The following is a 25,199-nucleotide window of genomic DNA, read 5'->3' as shown; positions in this document are numbered from 1 at the left end:
TTTTTTTTTTTTTTTTTTTTTTTTTTTTTGTGGTCCTGGGGATCAAACTCAGGACCTTGTACTTGCAAGGCAGGAGAGGTGTCACCAAGCTAAATCCCCCGTCAGGTCCCATTCCTTTGTGTTCTTCTATCTGTATCTGTTGGAGTAGTAATGTCTCTCTTGTGCCATTCCATTGAATGTTGGAAGTATTTAACTTTCTTTTCATTTGTACAGGGGCTGGAAGCTAAGACAGTGTCTTAAATCTCAGTGGAGACCGGGGACTTAGACTTTACAGCAATGCTGAAACTGTTAGGACTTTGGCAACTCTTGGAGAGGGACTAAATTTCTTTTGCTTAAAGGGATGTGCATGAGTCTTTGCGGGGTCAGGGAAAGAATATTATGGCTCATGTCTAGATGTTCCCCACAAAGCTTCAGTCATAGATGGGGCATTTTCAGAAGTGGCTGAATCTACAGTGTGTGATGCTGGTATTAAGGGTGTGCGATTACTAAAGCAGTCCACTAACAGGTTTGGCACAGCCTAAGATATAATATAAAAGGGGCAAAAAGATGTTATTAAGGTCCCTTGATTCTTCTGTTACCTTCTGCCCACCATGAACTATTTCTTCTCTGCAATATTTGTCTGCCATGCCACCCTGCCTTACAGACAACAGACTATAGACTGAAAACTCTACAAACTGAGAGCTAAGTCTTTCCCCCTTTAACTTTGTATATCAGGCATTTCATCTCAGCAACCAGAGGGAAGTAACTAAGTCAGTAGGCATTATAATTTTAATTAATTTTTAAACTTTTGTAAAATTCTGAATGCTTTTCTGGCTAAAAAAAATTCACTCATAACTTGGAATTATGGAGTCAATTATCTATTTGATCTTCCTCAATTCTATCAGAGAAAACTGTTTCTTAAGCTTCTTACATTAGTATAGCACAGGTTTGTGTCCCAGTACTATCTTCAACTTAGGATTCACAGATTGACTTGACAACCTATACTCTTCTTACTATGTGTGATGCCCTGTTTTAAGTACTTTATATTTTACAGAATATTTATAACAACTTTACAAGGCAGTCAAGGTACAGTATTATTGTTATCCTCATTTTTAAAAAAGAAGGAAACTAAGACACAGGGAGGTTAAATAATATGCACAAATAAAAGCCAGAAAGCCAGGAAAAATACCCAGGCAGTCTAGATTCAGAGTCCATGATCTTCTCATTAGGCTACATTCAATACCAACTGCATCAATCTTTCAACAACCAAAAACTGACTACTATTCATACCACAGTTCACATATGTACTTTTTTTTTGACTCCTAAGATTTTATTCCACACTGCTGCTGACATTTTCTTACTTAGTTTCAAGAGTTGATATTTTTTCCATCAAAGTCCCACTGCCTGGAGAGGAGACAAAATCATCCTCATATGAAATACTACTTAGAGGGGTTGTGATGGCATTCAAAGGCTGTGATGCTGATGTTCCTCTGTCTTCAATTCCTGTCAAAAGCAATAATTGAAGTATTGTTAATAGTAAAAATCAAAAGGGCTGGAGATTTAGCTCAATGGTGCCGCCACCTGCCTTGCAAGTGCAAGGTCTTGAGTTCGATCCCCACATCAAAAAAAAAACAAAAAACAAAAAAGCAAAAAATTATAAGCAAAGCATAATAGGGAGACTAATAACATGGATTCAGGGCAGTTTAGTTTGCTTTGAATTTCAAATCTACCTTTTAATCTAACAGTATATTTTTAACTTTTTATGAGAAAAATTTTAAATACACAAAAAAGTAAAACACCATAATGGAACCAATAGATCCATCACCTACCCTAACCAATATATAAACAATTTAGTTTAGTTTCATTTAAACTGCCTATTCCTCTCACCTACTAGGCCCCCAATGATTATTTTAAAGCAAATCTCACATACATACCATGTCATCTCTAAATATTTCAGTACCTATAAAATCACACTGAAAATGTAGAATTTAAGAAATCAATTTTCTTATAAAAAATAAGTGGTAATCACTTTGCTTTCAACAAAAGTGCTTTTTAAAAAATTTAAAATTAGGGAGGGTAGGGACAAGGGGAAAAAATGAGAACCAAGACCTGTCATGTAAAGGTACAAGATCCCAGTAATGAATGTAACTGTACTGTATACCTAGAATGTACCAATAAACTCAATAAAAAAATAAATAATTAGATTTGCCTTCTGTTAAAAATAATTTAAATTACCACTAACAGAAATAAGTGCCTAATTAAAAGAGATCAATAAAAGTATGCACAAGGTAATAATAAAGTATCTAAATATGAATTATAGGAAAAAAAAGTGTATTGTCCAGTGGAACATAAGACAAACAGATGAAATCAATTACTCTTTCAAACAATTTTCTCAATGGTATGGAAATCCCCAGCATGGAAATTTTAAGTTAATTGCATATAAGTTGGGTAGATTCCATCAATAACAGCAAGGATAAAGAAAGGAATTTAAAGGAATTGAGTCCATCATAGAAAAGGAAAATTGTGCTGTATGATTTGAGGAATAGAAGGCATTTTCTTAGGATTTAAATATACAACTAGATAACTGTCCAAAATTTGACTACTAATAAAATTAGTTTTGACAATGACAAAGTTGTTTCCATTTTAGAAATGTTACTACATTGCCCCACTAAATCCTTGACTACTATATTCCAAGGATTCACAAGTTACTATATTAAGAAATATGCTTAAATTGGTATTTAAAAACGTAACCATCACCACAGAAAAACTAGTATGTTTGACATAGGCCCAATCCTGAACATCATGTATGAATTTCTCTAAACCAGATAAAAAAATTTCTACAACTACTATTATTGTTATATGACAATAAAAATTTAAAGATTAAGTTATTAACACTCCAGGTGAAGTGTGTAGATAATTTAGAAGATGAACAATATGGAATATAAATCTCCATTATCCTTGTAATGAACAATAAAAAAATGTATACTAAGTATATTATCTTACAAAGAAATTACAAACTAATTTTATCTTAATATACAGATAGTATAAGCCTTTCTTATTTTTCTCACCTTTTCCATATAACTGATATGATTTAGTAAAAATATTAATGACACTATGTGGACTTCCCTTTGCCAATTCTTCCCATGGTCCTTTGCTTTGTGTACCACCTATGTGCCCCAAAAGTGGCAAGAATTTCTCAGCTTCATTCTGAAACTCTTTGATGGGTTCATAAGTATTTCTTTCTCCAGCACAAAATTCTTTTTCTTTTAAGATTTCTGCTACCTTCAAAAGGGGCCGTCCTTCCCGGCCTCCTTCTTCTTCAGAAAGACTCCCCTCACTAAGAAGAGGACCTTCACTGACTGAGTCTGTGCTAGAACAAAGAGACACTTTTGCTTTTTCTTGAGAACAGGCTTGGATATCAGAGTTAGCAGAGTCAGTCTGCCTCTTACATATCTGTGCCAGCAACCCTCCTGATCTGGGACCAGGCGATCTCATTCTAAAGCTTGATATTGCACTCTGAGGTCTTATCATCTCAGGAAGCTTTTTAAACTCACTGAGGTTGCCTACACCAGGAAGATCATCATCAAAAGTTGCATGAGTTACACAGGTTCCCAGCATCTTTTTAATTCGAGCAGAGAAGATGTCTTCAGTTTCTTCTTTCACAGGTGGACTTACAGCCTTGGTCCAAAGTCCGTCTTCTTGAGGTGCTTGCTGAACATCATATTCAGTGTTCCACACTGACCCATAGTTGATATGGGCTCCAGCTAATTTCTTGGCTTCACATTCAATCCTGTTGGACAAAGAAGCAGCTGTTGCTTTCAAGGCTTCAATACGATCCAATTTACTCTTATATTGGCTGGCACTGGGTTTTAACAATGCATCTGAATGAGCAGCTGGTGAGGTCACATATGGTTGAGACGTAAAAACTAATGGTCCTGAAGCCATATTATGATTCTTCTTGCAGGGCAAGATAGATTTAAGATCCTTATGCAAAATTCCTACATGCTCTAGATTCAAGAGATGGGAAAGCAAATTTCCAGCTTCTCCAACAAGAGGTTGTGGTTGAGAATTGTGTACTTGTGGGCTCAGTCTGTCAGGCTGCATCCACGTAGGCTCCATCAAGTCTCTTCTGAAAATAAGTCACAATAAACTCATTAACACAACTCCTGACTAAGCCACTTTTTTAAAAAAGGTGCTTGGGATTAAACTCAGGATCTTGCACATAGCAAGAATTCTACCTCTGAGCAACATCCCAGACCATCATTTATTTTTTAAGTTTTGGGTTTTTTTTTCTGATTAGAAGAGTAACACGTACACATTGAGAGGGAAAGAAGGAAGAAATGGTAAAACTATGAGAAAGATCACATGTAGTTACACAATCAAAAAGAGCCAGTATTAATATTTCATTTCAATTTCTAACCTTCTAAACATTACTCTACATATTTATTGTACTTTGATAATAGTTTGTACCAAAAAGGGATTTCATTACATAGTTTTTGACACTGCTTTTTTCAGGAAACACACTCAATTAAAAAAAAAAAAACCTATTAAAGAAAGCATTAAATCCTTAAAACCTCTGTGGACAAACTTCTTTACAACACTGGCTCTATCCTACCCTTTAAAAATAATGTTATGTAAAGGAAAAATGTCTAAGATTGCTAAATACTATAATAGACATGATGTATATTATCCTAGCCTAGTCAACAAATATTAAATGCTGAACGCTAAAATATTATTAAATAAATAAATTATTACAACCAGCTTCTAATAAAATTAATGAACAGCAAACAACTAAATGTAAAACTGTGAGTGCCAACTATAAATATACAATTTCAGAGTAACATGTCCATAAAGGTTAGAAACATGAATAAAGATATCCTAACCTTATGTACATTCGTCTATGTTTTCATACTATATATTTCCTATATATTAAGGGATACTATAGAGAGAGTAAAAGCTGATATCAACTATCAGGAAGACCTTCAAAAGAAAAACAGAGTCTGTCAATTGCTTCTAGATGATGACATAAAGATATGCTTTACAAATTTGCAGATGACAGAAAGTCAGGAAGTGTGGCTGCTCCACAATACTTTATGATTCAAAATTATTTGTAAAGACTACAATTTTAAACTAATATAAATAAATGCAAAGGTCTATAATCAGGCTCAAAAAAATAACCTGGAAGAATGTAAACAAGGTGATAAAGGAATTGATGTTGTTAACGTTTAAGTAAAGTGCCCCCAATGACTCATGGAGCAATGGCATTAATCCCATCAACAGTTTATTCCGATGAGTTCATAGCGGAATGTGCTATGAGAAAGTGGGACCTGGTTGAAGAAGGTGGGTCACTGGGGGCATGATCTAGAATGGTATCATCTTGTTCTCAGCTCCTTCTTCTCTCTCTAGCTCTTCCTTACTCTCTCTGCTTCCTGGCTGCCATGGATTAGGCCTCTGCCATGTTCTTTCATGCTGTTTCTGTCTTGGAACCAGTCAACCATGGACTGAAATCTCTGAAACCATAGGGAAAAATAAGACTTTTCTCTAAGTTGTACATGTCAGGTACACATGCTAAGCAAGATTTGGATGAACATTAAATTAGAGCAGTCTTACATAATAAGAGGCTGCTAAGACTGGAATAAAGGAAGACTGTAGCAAAAGTTCTATGCCACATAGATTATTACAAATGCAAGGCGTGAGGTTATTAGGGGCTAAACCAAGGTGCTAACAATAGAAATAAAAAAGAGATTATAATGTAAAAGATACCAATGAATAAAAATCCAAGAGTTTTAAATTCAAATATTTAGAAAGTCAATTTTATGGTTAAGTACTATGTTGGAAAAACAGGAAGACAAAAATGAAAATAATTAATCTAGTTAAGATTTAACCCTTACTCTAAGATTTTAGGATCCATCAAGGATGATGGACTAATAAACACCTAAAATACAATGTTAAGAGTTTATAAAGATAAAGTACAGTTCTATTTAGATAAGTGAGCAATAAATAATTCCAGCCAGGAAAATGACTTTTGACCTGGATTTTTAAAGTTTTCCAGATCAGACATATAACTTGAGCTTTTTCAAGTAACTGTCACAAAATGATGGGACATAACAAGAAAATGAAATGTCATAATTTTAACCATAAAATAAAATAATTTTAGCCAGGCATTGTGGCATATGTCTGTAATACCTGCTACTCAAGAGGAGAATCACTGGTTCCAGGGTAACTTAGCAAGATCCTGTCTCAAAATAAAATACAAAAAGGGCAGGGTACTCAGGGCTAGAATGTTGCCTAGAATGTGCAAGGTCCTGGGGTTCAATCCCCTGCACAGCAAAAAAATTATAATTTTAAACATGAAAATATATTAAGACTATTACTAGGAATGGGGAAAGATTTGGGTAGTGAGACAAAAGTGGAGACAACAGATTACTGAAACATTAGATGGTACCTCATAAATATGTACAACTTTAATGTGTTTATTTTAAAAAACAAAAAATTTAAATGGAAACAACACAGAAAGAAAGAGAGAAAAGAAGAAGATAAACTGATACATGGTAGTAAGTTCTAATAATAAACTTGTGTTTGCTTTGTTTTTAAACTGAGTGACTTGTTTGGAATTAGAAGCAAATTCAGAAAAAGGCAAAAACTGAAGACATGAGTCCAGCAGGGTGTATACAATAATAATAATGAACTGGACAGTATCTCCTACCTAAAAGTATTCATATTAAAAAAAGATGCTTTAAGTTTATATTTGAAGTTTGAAATATACTTACAACCTGAAACAAATCATGTGAAACACTATTTATTAGGAGACAGAATACAGGATAGTTAAAAGCAAAAGGCTTCTGAAGTCAGACTATGTAAACTCAAACCCATCTCCATCACTAATATTTGGCCCTTTGAGAAACTTAAATTGTGATCCTCAATTAATTCTTCTCTAAAACAGGAATAATAACAGTACCTAACTAAAGGTACAAGGATTAAGTAACATAAATACATGCAAAGTACTTACAATCAGTGCCTGAAAACTAAGAAACAATAAATGTTAGCTATTTTATCAGTATTATTATCCTCTGGGATGAGGAGAAAAAGGGTAAATTATACATTAACATCAGATTGCAAACTGATTTGATTTTTATTTGTGCATTTTCAAAGAGTTTCAAAATTTTTCTCTTCCAAAAATGGTTATTACTATGTAAACTTTCACTGTAATTTTTCTATCCAACAAACTTTTACTGTGTGTTTGGTTCAATGAAGGCATGAGTGCTTCCAACTAAGGTCTGACATTAACATTAAGTGACAGGTAAAATATGAATTAAAAAGTAGTGCATACAGCAGGTATAGCTTTACACCATGCATAAGTATCCATTAGAGAATATTAATCATCAATCCCCAGTACAAAAAAAAAAATCACCAATTTCTAAATAAACCTCTCTGCATTCTTGTTCACAAAGATCAGTCAACAAAATTCACCAAGCATAGAACATCATACTAAATTTCATTAAAAAAATAACTTTAATCATTAATTTCCCCTTTTTACCTTGCAAGAGGCTGTGGAGGTTCTGATAGAGACATGTCACTACTAGAAGATGCACTTGGGGGACGTTCCTGTACTTTGTTTTCCTTGTCAGATTCTCCAGATGGCTGATACCCTGGTCTAGTCTTAAGAAGAGAAGGACATAAAATTCATCTAACAGCTATCACAAATATATTCTGAGAACACATAAAATAAACATTAAGTCACATCAGCTTTATAAAAACCATACATGGAGGACTTTTTTCCCCTCATATAAAAACACTTCATATTCAGTATGTGTAAAAATAGTCTTTTTATAAGGATTTAGGGATTTTATAAGGTTTAGCTCAGTGGTTCCGCCACCTGCCTTATAAGCGCAAGGACCTGAGTTCAATCCCCAGTATCCAAAAAAAAAAAAAGTCTTCCTAAAAAAAATAATAATTGTCATTAATAGCAAAACATCATCTATAATCCAATAAGGTATCTAATCTTAACTACATAGTTAGGAAGTTATATTCTTTTTTAGTTTTAATTGAGTTTATTGGTATATTTTAGGTATACGGTACAGTTATATTCATTATTGGGATCTTGTACCTTTACATGACAGGTCTTGGTTCTAATTTGGAAGTAATATTCTTTATAAATCTCAGGTTTGTTGGACCTGATTAAGCAAAAATAATATACACCTACCCTTTCTTAGGGTTGTGAGGATTTACTAAAACTTTTAAAACAATATGTGGTACATGGTATATACTCAGTTTCTAAACATCAGATGCTAAACCAGGATATTCTCTAATTTCAGGAAAGATCACAAAACTAAGTATTTCATTACTATAATCTAATTATGCATTATGTACTGAGTACTTCCTCGGTAATACAATGAAATAGGAAATAGATAGGAATACCAATGAATTGGTAGGAATACAATTTACAGCAATGACAAAAGGAAAACAGATCAGTAGTAATCGGTGTTGGCCAGCTCTTCTTTTCTATCATATTTTTCATGTTATTCTTCATATGAAATAAACTTCATAAAAAGCCATGACCATTATAAATATTACCTGAACATATGCCCGAATATTAGGAATAGTGAGCAATTTTTAAACACCACAATATAACCAATAAGCTTTTCCAAACCATGAATTACACCCCTTTAGATTTCTGCTATTACTATTACCTGTATTTCCTGTGTAACATGTTGATGAGCTGGTTCTTCCAGCAAGGTCTTTTCTACTAGCAATTTGGAGTAGGTTTCTTGTAGTCGCCTCACTGCTGATGGATCTGAAGGAGGTACATTTTTTGCTTTAGTAAAGGCTTCTCTCTGTTTCCGGTAAAGCTCTTGTAATCGTTTGTTCTTCTGTTCAGTAGCCTCCTTTTGAGCTTTCTTCTCTTCATTTTGCTTCCTCTTTCTCTCCTCCTGCTGTCTAACAATATACTGTCGTACCTCATCGGTGTCATAGTGGCGCTTTTTGGAAATAATAGGGGGATCTTCATTAGTTGTTATTCTGTCAGGTTTTCTTTTCACTGGGCTATGACTCCCAGGAGCTTGTACAGTTCCTAATGACTTCTGATCCTCTAACTCTCCAGCCTCTTGTCTTGGGGTTGGAGCTGTAGAATCCAGCTGTAGGTCATCAAGAATGCCACGAATTTCAACAGGTAGAAAGTCCTTATTTAAGGCAGTGTTTTCTTCCTGCTTATTGTCTGAAAGAGTTGAAGTTAATTTCTTTGTATTATTTTCAGACCGAACTCCACTTCTTGAACGCTCTGAGGTTCGTGGAAGATGTCTATTTGAAGCATCCAACCTGGGATCAGATTCTGCTCTTCCAATATGACCCCCTGCAAAGTATGAACTGTTAATGATATATAAAAATTCCACATCTGTCCCTAAGATTTATTGCACTAAGGAGATAATTATATAATCTCACTTTATCTCAAACTAAAATTCAAATATCCCATAGACTTCTTAAAGAGCACTCTAAAAGGAAAGAAAATTCTTTTCTAGATTAAAAGTATTTTGGTGCCAGGGATTTGGCTCAGTGGTTCCGTCACCTGGCTCATAAGCACAAGGGCCTCAGTTCGATCCCCAGTACCAAAAAAGTATTTCAATCTTCTGAAAGGACTATACATCTTTAGGCTTTTTAAAAATGTATCCCTTAATATTTCCTGATAAAAAGATTTTACAGTTGATGTGAATATTTAACATTACTATTTTTCTTTTATACGCACATTTAATGTTACCATTTCTCTCTTCCTCTTAAAAAATTAGTAACCTTAGTAAAAGACACTTTATTTATTATGAAAGGCATGGAAAATATCCTAAGAATCTTAAAAAGAAATGCATTTAAAAGCTTTGCAAAGATCAGATATCATTTGACGATCTAAATAAAATGGTACTGAAAAATACTGATTTTTTTAAAAATTCTACATTAATCCTATCCCAAAATTACATGAAATGGCACCATATTTAGATGAGTTTATCAAATAATTTTTGAAAGCTTAATTTCTATTTCTAGTGACAGAAAAAAGATTAAAATAGTCTCAAATGATCACATTCATGTTTGAATACCATCTGTGAAATAAATATTCAAATATTTTGCATCTGAGATACGGTTTCACCAAATTGTCCAAGTGGCCTGGAACTCAAATCCTCACATCTCAGCCTTCAGCATAGTTGGGATTATAGGCACACACCTCTGCCCTGGCTCAAATGTGCAACTCTTTTTTCAAAAATCTACTTCAGAGAAAAAGGGCAAATTTCAGTGAGAGGCATATAATATACTTGTTTCTGTCTATTAGAATGCCTCTTTCAAGTGACTAGAGATTTGGGTCCGTTTTGCTCACTCTGAAGTCCTAGAAATTAGACACTGCCTTCTCCATAGAGGAGAGGTGGTAAATATTTGTTAACAAATGTTAAGTCTCCACAATTCTCTAATGAACAACAGAACATATTAAAGAGAGTGTATAAAAAAATGACTGTTTATTACTTAAATATTTGTTGACATGACTTAATTTTAAAATGAGAATGCACACGAGTTTATTTTAAAGATAGATGAAAGCGAAGAGGAACAAATACAAAATATATATTGACTTCTATATAACAAATTATAGTTGTGATTGTTCTCACTGAACCCACTTCCAGGAACTCAAATTAAATGAGGCAAATTTTGCTACTGGAAAGGAAAGCTGGACTGTAGGCATTTAAATTTCATTTCTCAAAATTAGCATTTATGAAATGCTAATTTTTCTAGTTATTTCAAATAACAGTAAAGATACTTAAAAAAGAGAGAAGCAATGGATATGAGGGTCAAACCTAGTAGTTTGGGACCTTACATCAAATTCTGCCATCCAATGACTACATGACCATGAGAAAAATCTCTTCCTTTTCAGAGCCTCTTTCCTTATCTTCCCCTGCTCCCCACTCAAAAAATCCAACCTTGTCTATATTTCTCTGTGTTTGTATATGCAGGGATCTGATACAAGAGATATGAGTCTCTTGTGGTCCCCAAGTCTAATATGACTTGATTAAAATAATGCTTTGATAGCATAGCTAAATGTAATTAATATGACTCATCTTACATAAAATTCTTAGTAAGATGCTGTAACAACATGCAGAGACGACCCGGCTAAGCTCAAAGAACATCTCGCTTGAGCTACAAAGTGCTCAAGAGTGCGGTGTCTCCTTGGACAGCCTGGTGGAAGCCACTCACCAAACCTAGCAATTCTCTCTCCCCTGCTTCTGTCACTTGATGCTGGTCTTCTCTCTCTTTGTTCCACTCTGGGAGCAGGTCCCAGGATCTTCTTTACTAGTTTTTGTCCATCTCGCCAAGAAGATGTACTAATCAGACGAGTACTACCTAAAATACACACATATTGAATTGAATTTAAAACTTAAAATTTAGCTCTAAGAAGTGGATCTACTCAACCATGAAGTTTTTATAATTAATCTTGGGTTCATGTTCTGCCAAGGTCAAAGTTTTGTAATATAATTGTATTTTTAGCTCCCAAACACAAAAATCTGTTAACTGTTTATATCGTGGCTTAAATATACTTCAAAAATAAGTATAAACACTTTGAAAGTTAGTACCAAATCATAAATCCTGAAACCTCAACTATCAGTACACTGAATTCAACGATGCTGTTTAGCATAGAACAAAAATATGTCTTAATGACAATAAATGTTTGGTTTATAAATATCCAGCACAATACACAGCACAGGATAAAATATATATGTTTGTTGAATAAATGAATTACTTTAAGCACAGGAAAAATATTTTGAGCAAACGTAACAGTTAACGCTGTGGATTTAGGGGCTAGTATAACTGAGAATTTCACATCACAGAATTATACCACTACTTTTCTATGCATAACAACATTACAAAAGCAAAGTCATCAACATTTTAAATTATTCTCATTATAAAAGTTTTTTTAAAAGTCAATATATACAGCTGTGTAGGGCTGGGGATTTAGCTCAGTGGTTCCACCACCTTCTTACAAGCACAAGGTTCAGAGTTCAATCCCCGTACCAATAAATAAATAAACCAAGAAAGAAAGCTGTGTGCAAGGAAAAAAGTTTTCATTTACTAGGTTTTTCAGACTATAAGGCATAATCTTCAGTACTGCAACCAGTAAATTAATAAGTTAATTAATTTAATTTTAAAAATTAATTAAAGTTAAAAATTATTTTTATTTTGATAGCCAATGCTGGTAAAATTATAATAAAACTGTTAAACACTGTTTGTTGAAATGTAAGTGAGCATAATTTCATATTACAAACTATAGTATTACGTATCAGGAACCCCAGTGCTCATTCCTCTTGATCAAATAATAAAACTAGCAAAATTTCATAAATTCAAAAGAAGAAAAGTAAGTGTAGATGTTGACTGCAACAACTTTAATACTGGAAGTAATCTAAATATTAAAAAAAAAGTGACTACTAATTTTCTTGCCATAGTAATGTATCATCATTAAAAATATCAATCTTCTGAAGAAAAACAGAAACATTACTCTGAAAAGATACAAAGAGAAAACAATAAAATTCTACCTGTTTGAAAAAAAAGTTTAGATATACAATGATCACAATCATATTAATACGATTTTTAAGGTTACAACAAGAAAATACTAGTACTTTATGTCAGCACAGTGATTTTATCTGTTTTCTTTTTTAAAAAAAACTAGTACTTTACGTTGGCACAGTGATTTTGTTTTCTTCTTTTTAAAAGATCTCTGTGAAACTATTTTACTGTATTTACAATAAAAGACTCCACTTATGATTTCTTTAAAAGTTGAAAAGTATGGTTTTAATTAAACTTTAAGTTGAAAAGTATGGTTTTAATTAAACTATCAATTTTTTAAAGTTTAATAATAAATATGTAAATGAAATGTTTTCGAGCTTAATAATCTAAAATACAGCATTTTAACTCTATTTCTGTATTTATAATTTATGTTCTTAAAAATAAGAGAACAGACTTTTATTTAATTTCAGCTTAATTTTCTCAGTCAAAAAAAAAACAAACATGATACACAGTTATTTATAAATGCTGACTTTTGAATATGATGGGTGGCTATTTCTAAATTCTGGCTTTCTGAAAGTCTCATGCAGTATCTGGAGGAAAAAACTTCCACTGGATAAATTACTAACATAGCTTCAGCACGTTTAATGATGTCTAGGTCAATGGTGGCCAGACTTCAGCAATCCATAGGGGGCTGTTATCACTGAAAGCTCTAAAAGGTTGGTCATCACTGGTCTAGGTCATGCCACAGTGCACACACATGGGAATTGGCCTACCACAAAAATGGATTAATACAATCCAAGTTATAGTTCCAAGTATAGTGTATCTTGTGCTTCAAATCATACTATGCCCCTTGGCAACACTGCTACATAATACGACATGAAAAATATTCATTTTAAATTTAAGAATTAGTTTACACTGAGATCATTCATGTTCCTATAAAATCTTATTATTTTTTATTCATGTAAAACTAGTGTAATTCTTTTACTCTACCTAAAGTTAATGAGTGGCACAAAATGTTCTTTTTTTAAATCTATGACCACCACTGTCCCCGTCATTCTTCTCTGTTCCCCTAAAACCATATTTTCTTTTAGCAAAGCATTCATATCACACTTCATTGTAAATATACATCTATTCCATGAAACTATGAGCTATGTGTGTCTGGCTTACCACTGTATTGTCTAAACTTGGTATAAAGCACAGTGCCTCACATATAGCAAGTGCTCAAAAATAGTTGAGTAATGAATGAATGTACCAAATCAGAATGTTGGCAATACCTAGAAAATAACAACTTAGCAAAGAGAAAGGAAGAAAAGTTTCAGAAATTAAAAAAGAGTCAAAAGGAAAACCAGAAATCACAGAGAAACTGAAGACAACACAGAGAAAAGAAGGAAGCAGGTTGGAATGCTAACCTTGGCTCCTGGGGAGGGTAACCTGTCTCCATAAACACAAGGTAATCTGTCTTATTCCAAAAAGAATGGCAATTATCAAGAAATCAAATAATAACAAATGCTGGCATGGCTGCAGGGAAAAAGGAACTCTTACATTGTTGGTGGGAATGTAAACTTACAACCACTATGGAAATCAGTATGGCAATTCCTCAAAAAATTAAAAATAGAAATTTGATTTGACCCAGCTACTTTTAAGTATACCCTTTTAAGGGATCTTCCCAAAATAGTTAGACATATTACAGTAATACATGCATACCCATGTTTATAGCAGCACAACTTATAATAGCTATATGTCTATCAATGGATGGCAAAAGAAAATGTGGAATGTATACACAATGGAGTACTATCCTGCCATAAAGAAGAAAAAACTTGAGTCATTTGAAGAAAAATGGATGCATCCTGAGACCATAATGTTAAGTGAAAGAAACACACAAGTTTATACATTGCATGGTCTCTCTTATATGAGAAACCCAAAGAAAAAAATAAAGATAGATAATAGGAAACAGGGAAACAGATCTTTTGCAAAAAGGAAATGAACCAAGAGATGGAAGAGGAAAGAAGGAGGAGAAGAGGAAGTAAAAAAGAATTAAGATGTATTATAAATATGTATCAATTCCTCAGGATGATAATAATCATTATATACTGCAAATATATAATAAAACATTTAATTATCTTGTAAAATTTGGAGTGCTTTCAAACTCTGTGTGATAAGTTCTATTTTCTCTATTTTTTATATGAATATGACATACTAAATATATATAGGATAGTTGGAAATAACCATTAGTTTTATTATTACTGGTATCATAACTAACATTTGAGTGTTTATCATGTGCCTGGTATGATATTGAGTTGTTAGGTATTAACTTCTAGTTCATAAAACACCCTATAAGACAAATACCACTGCTTCCCCATTTTACCTATGGGGAAACTAAGGCACACTAAAACGTACTTGTTTGCCAAAGGAATAAAACAAGCTACAAATCCAGCCAATCTGTATCAAGGTTGCAATATTAATCACTATGGAACTGCAAAATTCTTGTTGTAGCTTAATCTATTTTCTGTCCAACTTGACCACTACTGGCAAGAACTGCTACAATTCTGTGTGCAACATTTATTTTCTTATGGGAATAACGGATTCAATGACACTCACATAAAATGTAAGGCTTAATGATAGCTCCTTTATAGAGAAGATCACAATACAAAAGTAATCTACGCTGATTAATTTCTATTAAAACTGATAGAAGTAGGAGCGACAGATATGTTCAGTATCTAGAAAAATGGTGAAAAAATGGTTTCATGGATGTATGCGTACGTGAAACTTTTCAAATGATATATTCCAAATATGTACAGTTTATTCAACATCAATTATGTCTCAATTCGATAAAAACACAGTAATGATGCATATAATGTACTATATTTTATATATGACAAGAAATGAGAACATTTGATAATAAATATTTCTATTTATATAGATTCTATTTCAGTAATATGTAACTTTAGGATGAACATAATATTGAAAACTAACCTGTTTTGCATTCTGGACTTGAAAACTGTGCTACCTTTTGGACTTTTCGTACTGGCTTCACCACTTTTTTCTCTTTACTTTTTTCAGCAGGTTTCTCTTTCATAGAAATATCATCTGAAAAGCAGAAACATTTACAGCAGTTATTACAATTCCTACCTACCTATTCATCCTATCTCAGTCAAAAATCCCCTTCTGTTTCATTTTCTGTAGTTTGTTACTAAAGGTCAACTACAGTCTGAAAACATTAAATAAAAAATTTCAGCAATAAACAATTCAGTTTTAAGTTGTGTGCCATTTTTAGCATGATGAATCTCCCACCACTGAGCTCCACCTAGTCCAGTGTGGGTCAGCTCTTTGGCCAGCTCACCCACACTGCATATGCTACCCACTCACTTATTAGTTGCCAATTAGTCATTCTGTAGTTATGAGTCCAATTGTGACTGTTGTATCATAGAGCTTCTGTCAAAGTAATTCTTATTGTACTTAGTAATGGCCTCAAAGCTCAAAAATGATGATGATGCCATTTGCACATGCCAAAGAAAAGCTATAAAGTGCTTCCAATTAAGCAAAAAGGTAATAAAGAAGAAAAACTGTATGCTGAGGTTGCTAAATATATGGTAAATTATTATTATTAACCTCTTATTGTGTCTGTGTAAAATCCCAACTTCACCATAAGTATATAAAGGAAAAATCAAAGTATAAATAGTATTCCATACTATTTGCAGATTCAGACATCTTCTAGGGGCTTTTGAATGTATCCCCAGTGGATAAGGAGGAGAATACTGTATGAAGCCCATGATTCAGGTAGGGCAAAAGAAATTTTCACTAAGGCTGTTTCTATGATCCACAAGCTACCAATGTCAACTTCTCTCATGGAAAGACCTTAAGAATATCATTACTCTACTTCTAGGTTACAATTCTTTACTTTTCTTTTCTCTTCAGAAAACCCTTGAGAAATTTATCTCATTTTACAAATGAAAAAAGCTACAACAGTAATGGTTTCAAAGCCAAGATCACTATATGTATCACATTTCATAAGTATTTTTATATTCTTTTAAAAGTTTCTACATAAAAATCAGTTATATATGTGTGTATATACACAATTATATATATGTATGTATACACACACACACACACATATACACACATGCACATATATATGTATATGTATGTTTGGGGGGGTCGCTTTTCTTTTTGGTAGTACTACAGGAAGCCAGGGGCCTCCACACTGAGCTATATTCCCAGCCCATATTTGTGTATTTTGAGACAAAGTTTCACTACAGTTGCCAAATTTCCCAGCCTGGACTTGAACTTGTGATTCTCCAGCCTCGGCTTTTCAGGCCCACAAGAATTACAAAACTTAGTAAAATCCCTCTGGGGACTTCCTACACAGACCTCAGGTTTTAAATGAGATAGACTTGGTTTTTGAATACTGGCTTCAATTCTTTACTCTGTGCAACTCCAGTAAAATTACTCTTTGAGCTACCATTTCCTCAACTGTAAAATTTACAAAATTAAGTGCCTACCATCTTGACCAACATCATATTCCTATTTCTAATTTTCTAACTTTATTCCCTCCATATAATGCTTGCTTTTCTTTCTGTGCCTGGTGATTGGCAAATTATCACTTCAAAGACTTCAACGGCCTAGCAGAAGTAAACTTCAACTAGAATATGTTTCCTTTAACTCAGGCAGTTCTGACTCCAAAAAACCCTTAGTTTAAAAATAGCCTGGTTAATGTCTTCTTGGCCAAGGAGGCTAATTTTAACCCTGGAAGCCTGGAGCCTAGAAGCTAATAATCTCATAACTCAAACCACTACTATTTTAGTATACAACCCAGTTAGAAAGGGCAAATCTTTAGTTTGGAGATAATTTCCTATTTAAATATTATAAATATTAATTTACAAACATTATAAATTAGATGGCAGGACCGATAAGATACTCAAAAGATATAGACGCTCTACTCTCACCTGCAAAATGAAGTGCCAAATCTCGGTACAGTTCTCTACTCATACTTTGAAACTCAGCCTCTTGCCACACTTTTCCGTCAGGTGTTCGAATCTTGGTCTCTGAAGGGTTGAAACCTAATATATATCAACAATATAGAATATTCATATCAAAGTTGTTTTATATGTTTTGTTTATTCTACTACCTTTTCTCTTCTTTTTTGTAGTACTGGGGATTGGGTCCAGGGCCTTTACACTGAGCTATATCCCCAGTTTTATTTTGTTTTGTTTTTTAAATTATGAGACAAGCTCTCACTAACTCACTAGGTTGTCCAGACTGGGCTTGAATGTGAAGTTCACCTGCCTCTACCTCTCACTTGTTGGGATTACAGGCATGTACCATCATGCCCAGAAATGTGTGTGTGTGTGTGTTTGTGTGTGTGTGTGTGTGTGTGTGTGTGTGTGTTTGAGACAAGGTCTCACTATGTAGTTGAGACTAACTGGGAACTCACTATGTAGCCCAGACTGGTCTTGAACTCACAGCAATCCTCTTGCCTCAGCCTCCCAAGTGCTAGGATTACAAGTGTGTGCCACCATGCCTGGCAAGAGGTATATTTTTTAAGCGAGATAATTTATATACTACAAACTTCACTCTTTTAAAAGTGTGCAGCATCGGATTTTAGAATTTTTACAAAGTTGGTACAACTATCATCATTATCTAACTTCGGAGTATTTCATCACATTGAAAAGAAACCCCATATCTATTAAGAGTCACTCCCTACAGGACCCCCTCCATTCCTGACAACCACTAATCTATCTTTGTAGATATGTCTATTCTGGACATTTCACATAAATGGAATTGTACAATATGTGGTCTTTTGTGTCTCGCCTATTCCACATAGTATGTTTTCAAGGTTCAATCATCATGTAACATGTATCATAACTTCATTTCTTTTTAGTATCAGGAAATATTTCACTGTATAGATATAACATTTTGTTTATCCATTTATTCATTGATGGATGTCTGGGTAAATCTCTATGCTGGGGCTATCATTAATAATGCTGCTATAAACATTCTAGTGCAAGCTTTTGTGTGGACATGTTTTCCATTCCCTAGAATATTATATACAAAAATCAAATGCAGGGTCTTCATAAATCTAACTTTTTTAGAAACTAATTTTTTCTAAAGCAATAGCACCATTTTATATTATTACCTGCAACGATGATAGTTCCACTTTCTCATCAATACTTATTATCACGTTTATTATAGCCACTCAGACATACAGTAGAATCCCACTGTAATTTTGATTTGCATTCTCTGATAACTAATGATGTCGAGCAGCTTTAAACTTCTAAAAGAATGGATACTTAGGTACCACATAATATGTTGACAAATACCATCTAGAAAAAGCTTCAGTGAAATAAATCAATATACACATCTATTCAAACAATAAATGATAAAAGAATGTCAATCATAAATTATAGATTTCAGGGGCCAAGGATTTAGCTCAGTGGTGCTGTTGCATCCTTCACAAGCATAAGGTCCCGAGTTCAATACCCAGTACAAAAAAATAAATAAATACATAAATTATAGATTTCAGAAAGACAAACTACCTTTCTCATGGCTAAGAGAAAGACAAAACTGCTCATTCTTTTTGTCTTTGAAGATAGACATTAATTGCTACCCATTTGTTTACATTTTATCTTAAGACAAGGTTTCAATAAGTTGCTCTTTAAAAAAAATTGTCTGTTTTGGTTATGGCTGAACAAATGGATAAGTTGCACTTTATATAGACAAAATTTTGCCAAAGTGCAAAAAGTGGTATTTAAAATATACATATTTGGGGCTAGTTATAGCTCACTTACCTAGCATATACAAGGCCCTAGATTCAATCCTCAGCACACAAAAAAACCCAAAAATGTTCAATTTTTCAAGAAACATTACACATGTGCTGTTTTCAAGGAATTACTACTTTGATTTTTCATTTCAAACTTATCACTACTATTTAAGAAATATAATAAACTTTAAGTGTTATTTTACAAACTATTAAAATAATGAATATAAATGATAACCAAAGTAGTGTAAGTATTTAAAGATGGGCTCTGGGCCGGGGATTTAGCTCATTGGTTCCATGCACAAGGTCCCAACTTCAATCCCCAGTACCCATTCCCCAAAAAATTGACTATATAGATATCCATATTGTCAAAAACCAGGGAAATACTCAACCAAAAAAGAGAACTATATAGGCCAATCTCCCTAATGAACAGAGATGCAAAAATCCTCAATAAGATACTGGCAAACGAATACAAGGTTCATCAAGAAGATCATACACTCTGATGAAGTTGGATTCATCCCAGGAATGCAAGGATGGTTCAACATACAAATCAATAAATGTAATACACTATATTAACAGAATCAAGGACAAAAACTATATGATCATCTCAACAGATACAGAAAAAACATTTGACAAAATTCAACACCCATTCATGATTGAAAAAAACATACAGAAAATTGGAATAGATGGTCTTTATCTCAACTTGATAAAGGTTATCTATGAAAAATCAACATCCAATATACTAAATGGTCAAAACTGAAAACCTTCATGCCCAAATCAGGAACAAGACAAGGATGTCCACTTTCACCACTCCTGTTCAATATAGTTCTGGAAACATTAATTAGATAGCAATTAGACAAGAGGAAGAAATAAAAGCAATAAAGATAAGAAAGGAAGAAGTTCAACTGTCATTACTGGCTGATGATATGATGCTCTACATAGGAGATCCAAAAAGCTCTGCCAAAAGACTTCTAGGCTTAATTGAGAGATTCAACAGAGTAGCTGGATACAAGGTCAACACTCAAAAACCAATAGCTTTCTTTACGTAAATAACAGACTCACTGAGGGAAATTAGGGAAACAATTCCTTTCACAATAGCATCCAAAAATATGAAATATCCTGGAATCAATCTAACCAAAGGAAGCAAAAGATCTCTACACTGAAACTACAGCACTCTGAAAAAAGAGACCAAAGTGGATATAAGAATATGGAAAGACATCCCTTGCTCCTGGATAAGAAGAATCAACATAGAGAAAATGGCCATACTTCCAAAACTGCTATATAGATTCAATGGAATCCTTATTGAAATTCCAACAGTGTATTTCACAGAACTAGAGAAAACAATCCAAAAATTCATTTGGAACAAGAGACCTAGAATAGCAAAAGCTACTCTAGGCAACAGAGACATGACAGGGGGTATCACAATCCCCAGCTTTTAACTATACTACAAAGCCACTGTGGTAAAAACAGTATGGTATTGGCAAAGAAAGAGACCAAGGATCACTGGGAAAGACTGGAAGATACAGAAACAACTCCAAATGTACTCAGCTACCTCATCTTTTACAAAGGAGCCAACCATCCTCAGTGGTAAAAGATAGCCTCTTCAATAAATTGTGTTGGAAAAACTGGATTTCAACTTACCAAAGATTAAAACTAGACCCTTATCTTTCACATGTACTAAATTAAAATCGAAGTGGATTAAAGATCTAAATATTAAAACAGAAACACTAAACTTGCTAGAAGATAACATAGGTAGAATTCTTGAAGACACGGGCATAGAAAATGACTTTATGAACAAATCCTCAGTAGCACAGGAACTAGCACAAAGAGTCAACAACCAGGATCCCAGCTTATTAAAGATGGGCTCAGCTTATCAAAAATGGGCAACCTATATTTGTAGGATTAAATCAACATAAAAAATAGGCTGGAGTCAAAAATTGCTAAAAGCCTTTTGCAGGTACTAGATAAAATGTACTACAGGTTTAGTATGCCTTATCCAAAATGTTTGGAAAAAGTGTCTTAGATTTCAGGATTCTGAAATATTTATTTGTACCTAACAAGATATTTTGGGGATGGGACTCAAATCTAAACATAAGATTCATTTACACAATAAATATATACAATACATATATACAATGCATATATTACATACAATCTGAAGTTATTTTATACAACATTCTTAATTTTGAACATAAAAAAAGTTTGCATATATTGAGCCATCAGAAGCAAGGACACAACATTTCAGGAAAAATCTATGGTTTGACATCACTATTGCTACTGACTCTGAATTTATATGCTAGTGATGAACAATCATTTTGTTGTATTTATTTCCACATGAATACTTAACAGTAAAAAATCCAACACATTGCACATGCCAGTAATCCCAACTACTTGGGAGGTTCAAGCAGGAGAATGAGAAGTTCAAGGCCAGTCTAGACAATAAAGACACTACCTCAAAATAAAATTTAAAAAGGACAGCGGATTTAGCTCTGCACCCTCTGGGTTCAATCTTTAATACTGCAAAGAAAAAAAAAATCTGACATATCATTAATACAATGAAAAATAATGTGCTCAGGGTAACTAAGCAATAAGAAAACATAACCAAAATCCACACATCAGCTGTTAAACAATAGCGACAGCACCCTTCTCACCTATGGTGCTATTTTAATTAAAAAGTTAATACACACTGTATTTTTTTGTGTGTGAGAAGAAATACCAGAAGCACTTTAGGAACCAGAAAGTAGATGCTCTACGAATGAGGAAGCACTCACACAGATCCCTTAAAAAACGTTTTCTAGTGCTCGCTTCAGCAACACATATACTAAAAATGTTTTCTACCCAGGCATGGTGGCACACGCCTGTAATCCCAGCATGCAGGAGTGTTGCTGTGAGTTCGAGGCCAGCCTGGGGCTACATAGTGAGTTCAAGACCAGTCTGGACTACACAGCAAGACCCTGTTTCCCCCCCAAAAAATTTTTAACTTAAAAATACATGCAAAATATATTCTCCAAAGTCATCTGTCTTTCCAGCAACTGTTTTTGTCCTAGAAGTCTTAGATTTTGAAACTGACATTTCTTGTTTTGTTATGAATGTTCCCTACTCTAAATTTTTTTTTTTTTTGGTACAGTACAGGGGATAGAACTCAGGTCCTTGCACTTGTGAGGCAGGCAGCAACACCACTGAGCTAAATCCCCGGCCCTCTAAAATCTTTTAATAAGCTCATCACACATGTTCACCAGGTCATGTGAAGGCACTTTTTCTGTAGCTGCAATGTTAACATTACCTTCATCATCACTATTCTTACTACCACCTTGATTCAGAATCATTTCAGCTACTTCATCATTGGTCACTACTGATATTAAAACTTACAGACGTGGTGGTACACGCCTGTAATCCTAGTACTTAGGAGACTGAGGCAAGAAGATCACCAAGAGTTCCAGGCCACCAAGGGCTACTTAGCGAATTCAAGGCCAGTCTGGACTACACAGCAAGGACTCTGTCTCCAAAAAAAAAATAGAAAAGAAAAAGAAATAAAAACTTCTCCAATATTCATTTTCCAAGTTACAGACAGACTCTGAAGGTACATTTTTACATATATGTAAGGAAATCAGACATGTTTTTTTTTTCTCGACATACAGAATCCTTCAAATTTACCACCTTGTTCATTATACCTGATCACAGTCACAGGCCAAAGATTGTGCCAAGCCTGCACAATAGTATGCTTATTCACTAAGTTCCAGGAGCAGCACCAGCATATTCCTCATGTTAAATTCCTTTTGAAAAATTTCTATACCACCCTTCTGTTCATTTCTGCTAGCATGGTACTCAAGAAACTTTTTCATTTTTTTAGTTTCTCTCTAGTGGTCTTAGGACACACTAGTCACATGGCTGAATTACTGAAGTCACATTTGGAGGAAAAGTACATGGTATAAACATTTTTGTTGTTACTGACTGGTTGTTTGGGGGTTGAATCCAGGGCCTGATGTACGCTAAGCAAGTGCTCTACCACTGAGCTAACTCCCAGCCCTTAAACATTATTTTTTATGAGACTTTCAAATGGAGGATGAGCAGAGCAGTTGTCAAGAAATAAAAACATCTTGCAGTCATCATGCAATCCAGTTCCTGAGCACAAACGGCTGATACAAATGTCTATGAAACCAATCAGAAAAGGTGTCTCTGAAGGCTGAGGATTTAGCTCAGTGGTTCCGCCACCTACTTCACAAGTGCAAGGACCCAAGTTTGATCCCCAGTAACAACAACAACAAAAAAGATGTCCCTGATAATCCACACCTTTTCAGTAGCACAATTATACATTAGTAAGAAATTCACTCCTTTAAAACAGTGAGAATACAAGCTTTTGCTTATCACAGCAAGTTTACATTTAGTATGTGCCTGCTGTATTTGCACATCCCAGCAATTATTCTGTCCTTGGCATCCTTAAATTCTGTAGTGGCTGTCTCATCAGCTGTAGTCAGAGTATTTCTGGTGAAGGTACGCCAAAACAGTGATATCTGATCAGTAATACACACTTGTGCTGGCATCAGATTTTCATTAGCAATGAACCTGACAAACTAATCAATAATCTCTGTTGTTTTTTTGATTGCCAGATGTTTTATCACCACAAATCTTTAAAATTTTAATACTGTCTTTCCTTAAATTTCTGCAACTAACCTCTTGAATATTCAGTTTCTTTCAATTTCAGTTCATTGTGATAGACATCTGGCCATTTGAATCAGCTACCATTAAGTAGCATGTTTTCACCGCAATGCTAACAGGTTCAACTCAAAATACAATCAAGATCATTCTGCAGTATTTTTCTATTTTTTAATTAACTTCAACTCATCCTTTTAAGCATGGAACTTCAACAGTTTATCAGTTTTTTCAGATGATTTATGCAACAGTTTATCACTCACTTTTTTGCTTGTTTCTGTTTTTGTTTTGATACCAGCCATCAAACTTGAGTCCTTGCGCTTGCGAGGCAGGCAGAACCACTGAGCTAAATCACCGGCCCTTAACATTCCTTTTGTTTAGGTGATACATAGTTGTCATTCCAGCACCATATTCCTCTATAAGACATTTCACATACTGCTATTTAGCTTGACTACTGACAAACATATGTGATCTTTCCTTTTCTTATAATGTTTATCCACAAAGGTATCTGCAGGCCTTTTTTACATACTGAGCAGTATCCTTGCAACACAGAGCAGAGAATAAGCAAAAACTAAGTAATAGTAAATAGGTCTTAGCCCTATGCAGGACATTGTAGGAAAACCACTTTGGGCGGGCAGGGAGTTAGGCTTCCACATATCCTTTATGGGCATGGTTAAATGGGAGAATCTGGGCATGCGTGGTAAGATACATCACAGTTGAAGGGGGCTGAGGTCTTTTTTTCCCTTATGGACTCCTGAATAAACTGTTGCACACCTTCATACTGACTGTTTACCTGTCACATGAGGTCAGATGTGGAATTCTCCACTTCTGATGTCATTAGCACTTAGAGAGTTTCAGATTTTGGGTTTTTTTTCCCTCTCTTCATTAGGAAACATTTATCACTATGAAAGCCTATCTTTGTACTAGCATCATCTCCTACAACTTTAAGACTAATAAATAGGGCTGGGGATTTAGCTCTGTGGTTCTGCCACCTGCCTGGCAAGTGCAAGGTCCTGAGTTTAATCCCCAGTACCAAAAAAAAAAAAAGACTATAATAAATATAAATGCAAACTAAATGAAATCAAAAAATCACTTTGGGATACAGTGGTTTTTCTGTTGCTTTTTTTGTGTGTGAAGGGCTTTTGTTTAATACAACTGAAAAGAATGTATATACAAAGATTGAGATATGAGAAAGCATTGACTCAACACTAATGAAATCTACAAGAACTAGGCCAGGGATTTAGCTCAGTGGTTCTGCCACCTGCCTTGCAGGCTCAAGGACCCGAGTTTG

The 25,199-nt window shown here is 34.2% G+C and overlaps 1 protein-coding gene across 2 annotated transcripts in view; it reads right to left on the bottom strand.

The window, feature by feature from the left end:
- Positions 1-25,199, bottom strand: part of Cep350 (centrosomal protein 350) — a 174,405-nt gene that overhangs the window by 109,435 nt on the left and 39,771 nt on the right. For both annotated transcript variants that reach the window (XM_033762122.1, XM_010630274.2), the window contains exons 7-13: positions 17,448-17,561; positions 15,478-15,591; positions 11,200-11,346; positions 8,670-9,328; positions 7,517-7,638; positions 3,048-4,108; positions 1,341-1,482 (exon numbers count right to left, since the gene is read on the bottom strand). In XM_033762122.1, coding sequence (XP_033618013.1) covers positions 1,341-1,482; positions 3,048-4,108; positions 7,517-7,638; positions 8,670-9,328; positions 11,200-11,346; positions 15,478-15,591; positions 17,448-17,561 — 2,359 coding nt within the window. The remainder of the gene's footprint in view (positions 1-1,340; positions 1,483-3,047; positions 4,109-7,516; positions 7,639-8,669; positions 9,329-11,199; positions 11,347-15,477; positions 15,592-17,447; positions 17,562-25,199) is intronic.

Source organism: Fukomys damarensis, unplaced genomic scaffold (genome assembly GCF_012274545.1).
Source record: "Fukomys damarensis isolate Sample0158 unplaced genomic scaffold, DMR_v1.0_HiC HiC_scaffold_11, whole genome shotgun sequence".
Classification (NCBI taxonomy): domain Eukaryota; kingdom Metazoa; phylum Chordata; class Mammalia; order Rodentia; family Bathyergidae; genus Fukomys; species Fukomys damarensis.
Note: the sequence above shows the minus strand (reverse complement) of the source record. Positions and strands in the feature narration are given on the sequence as shown.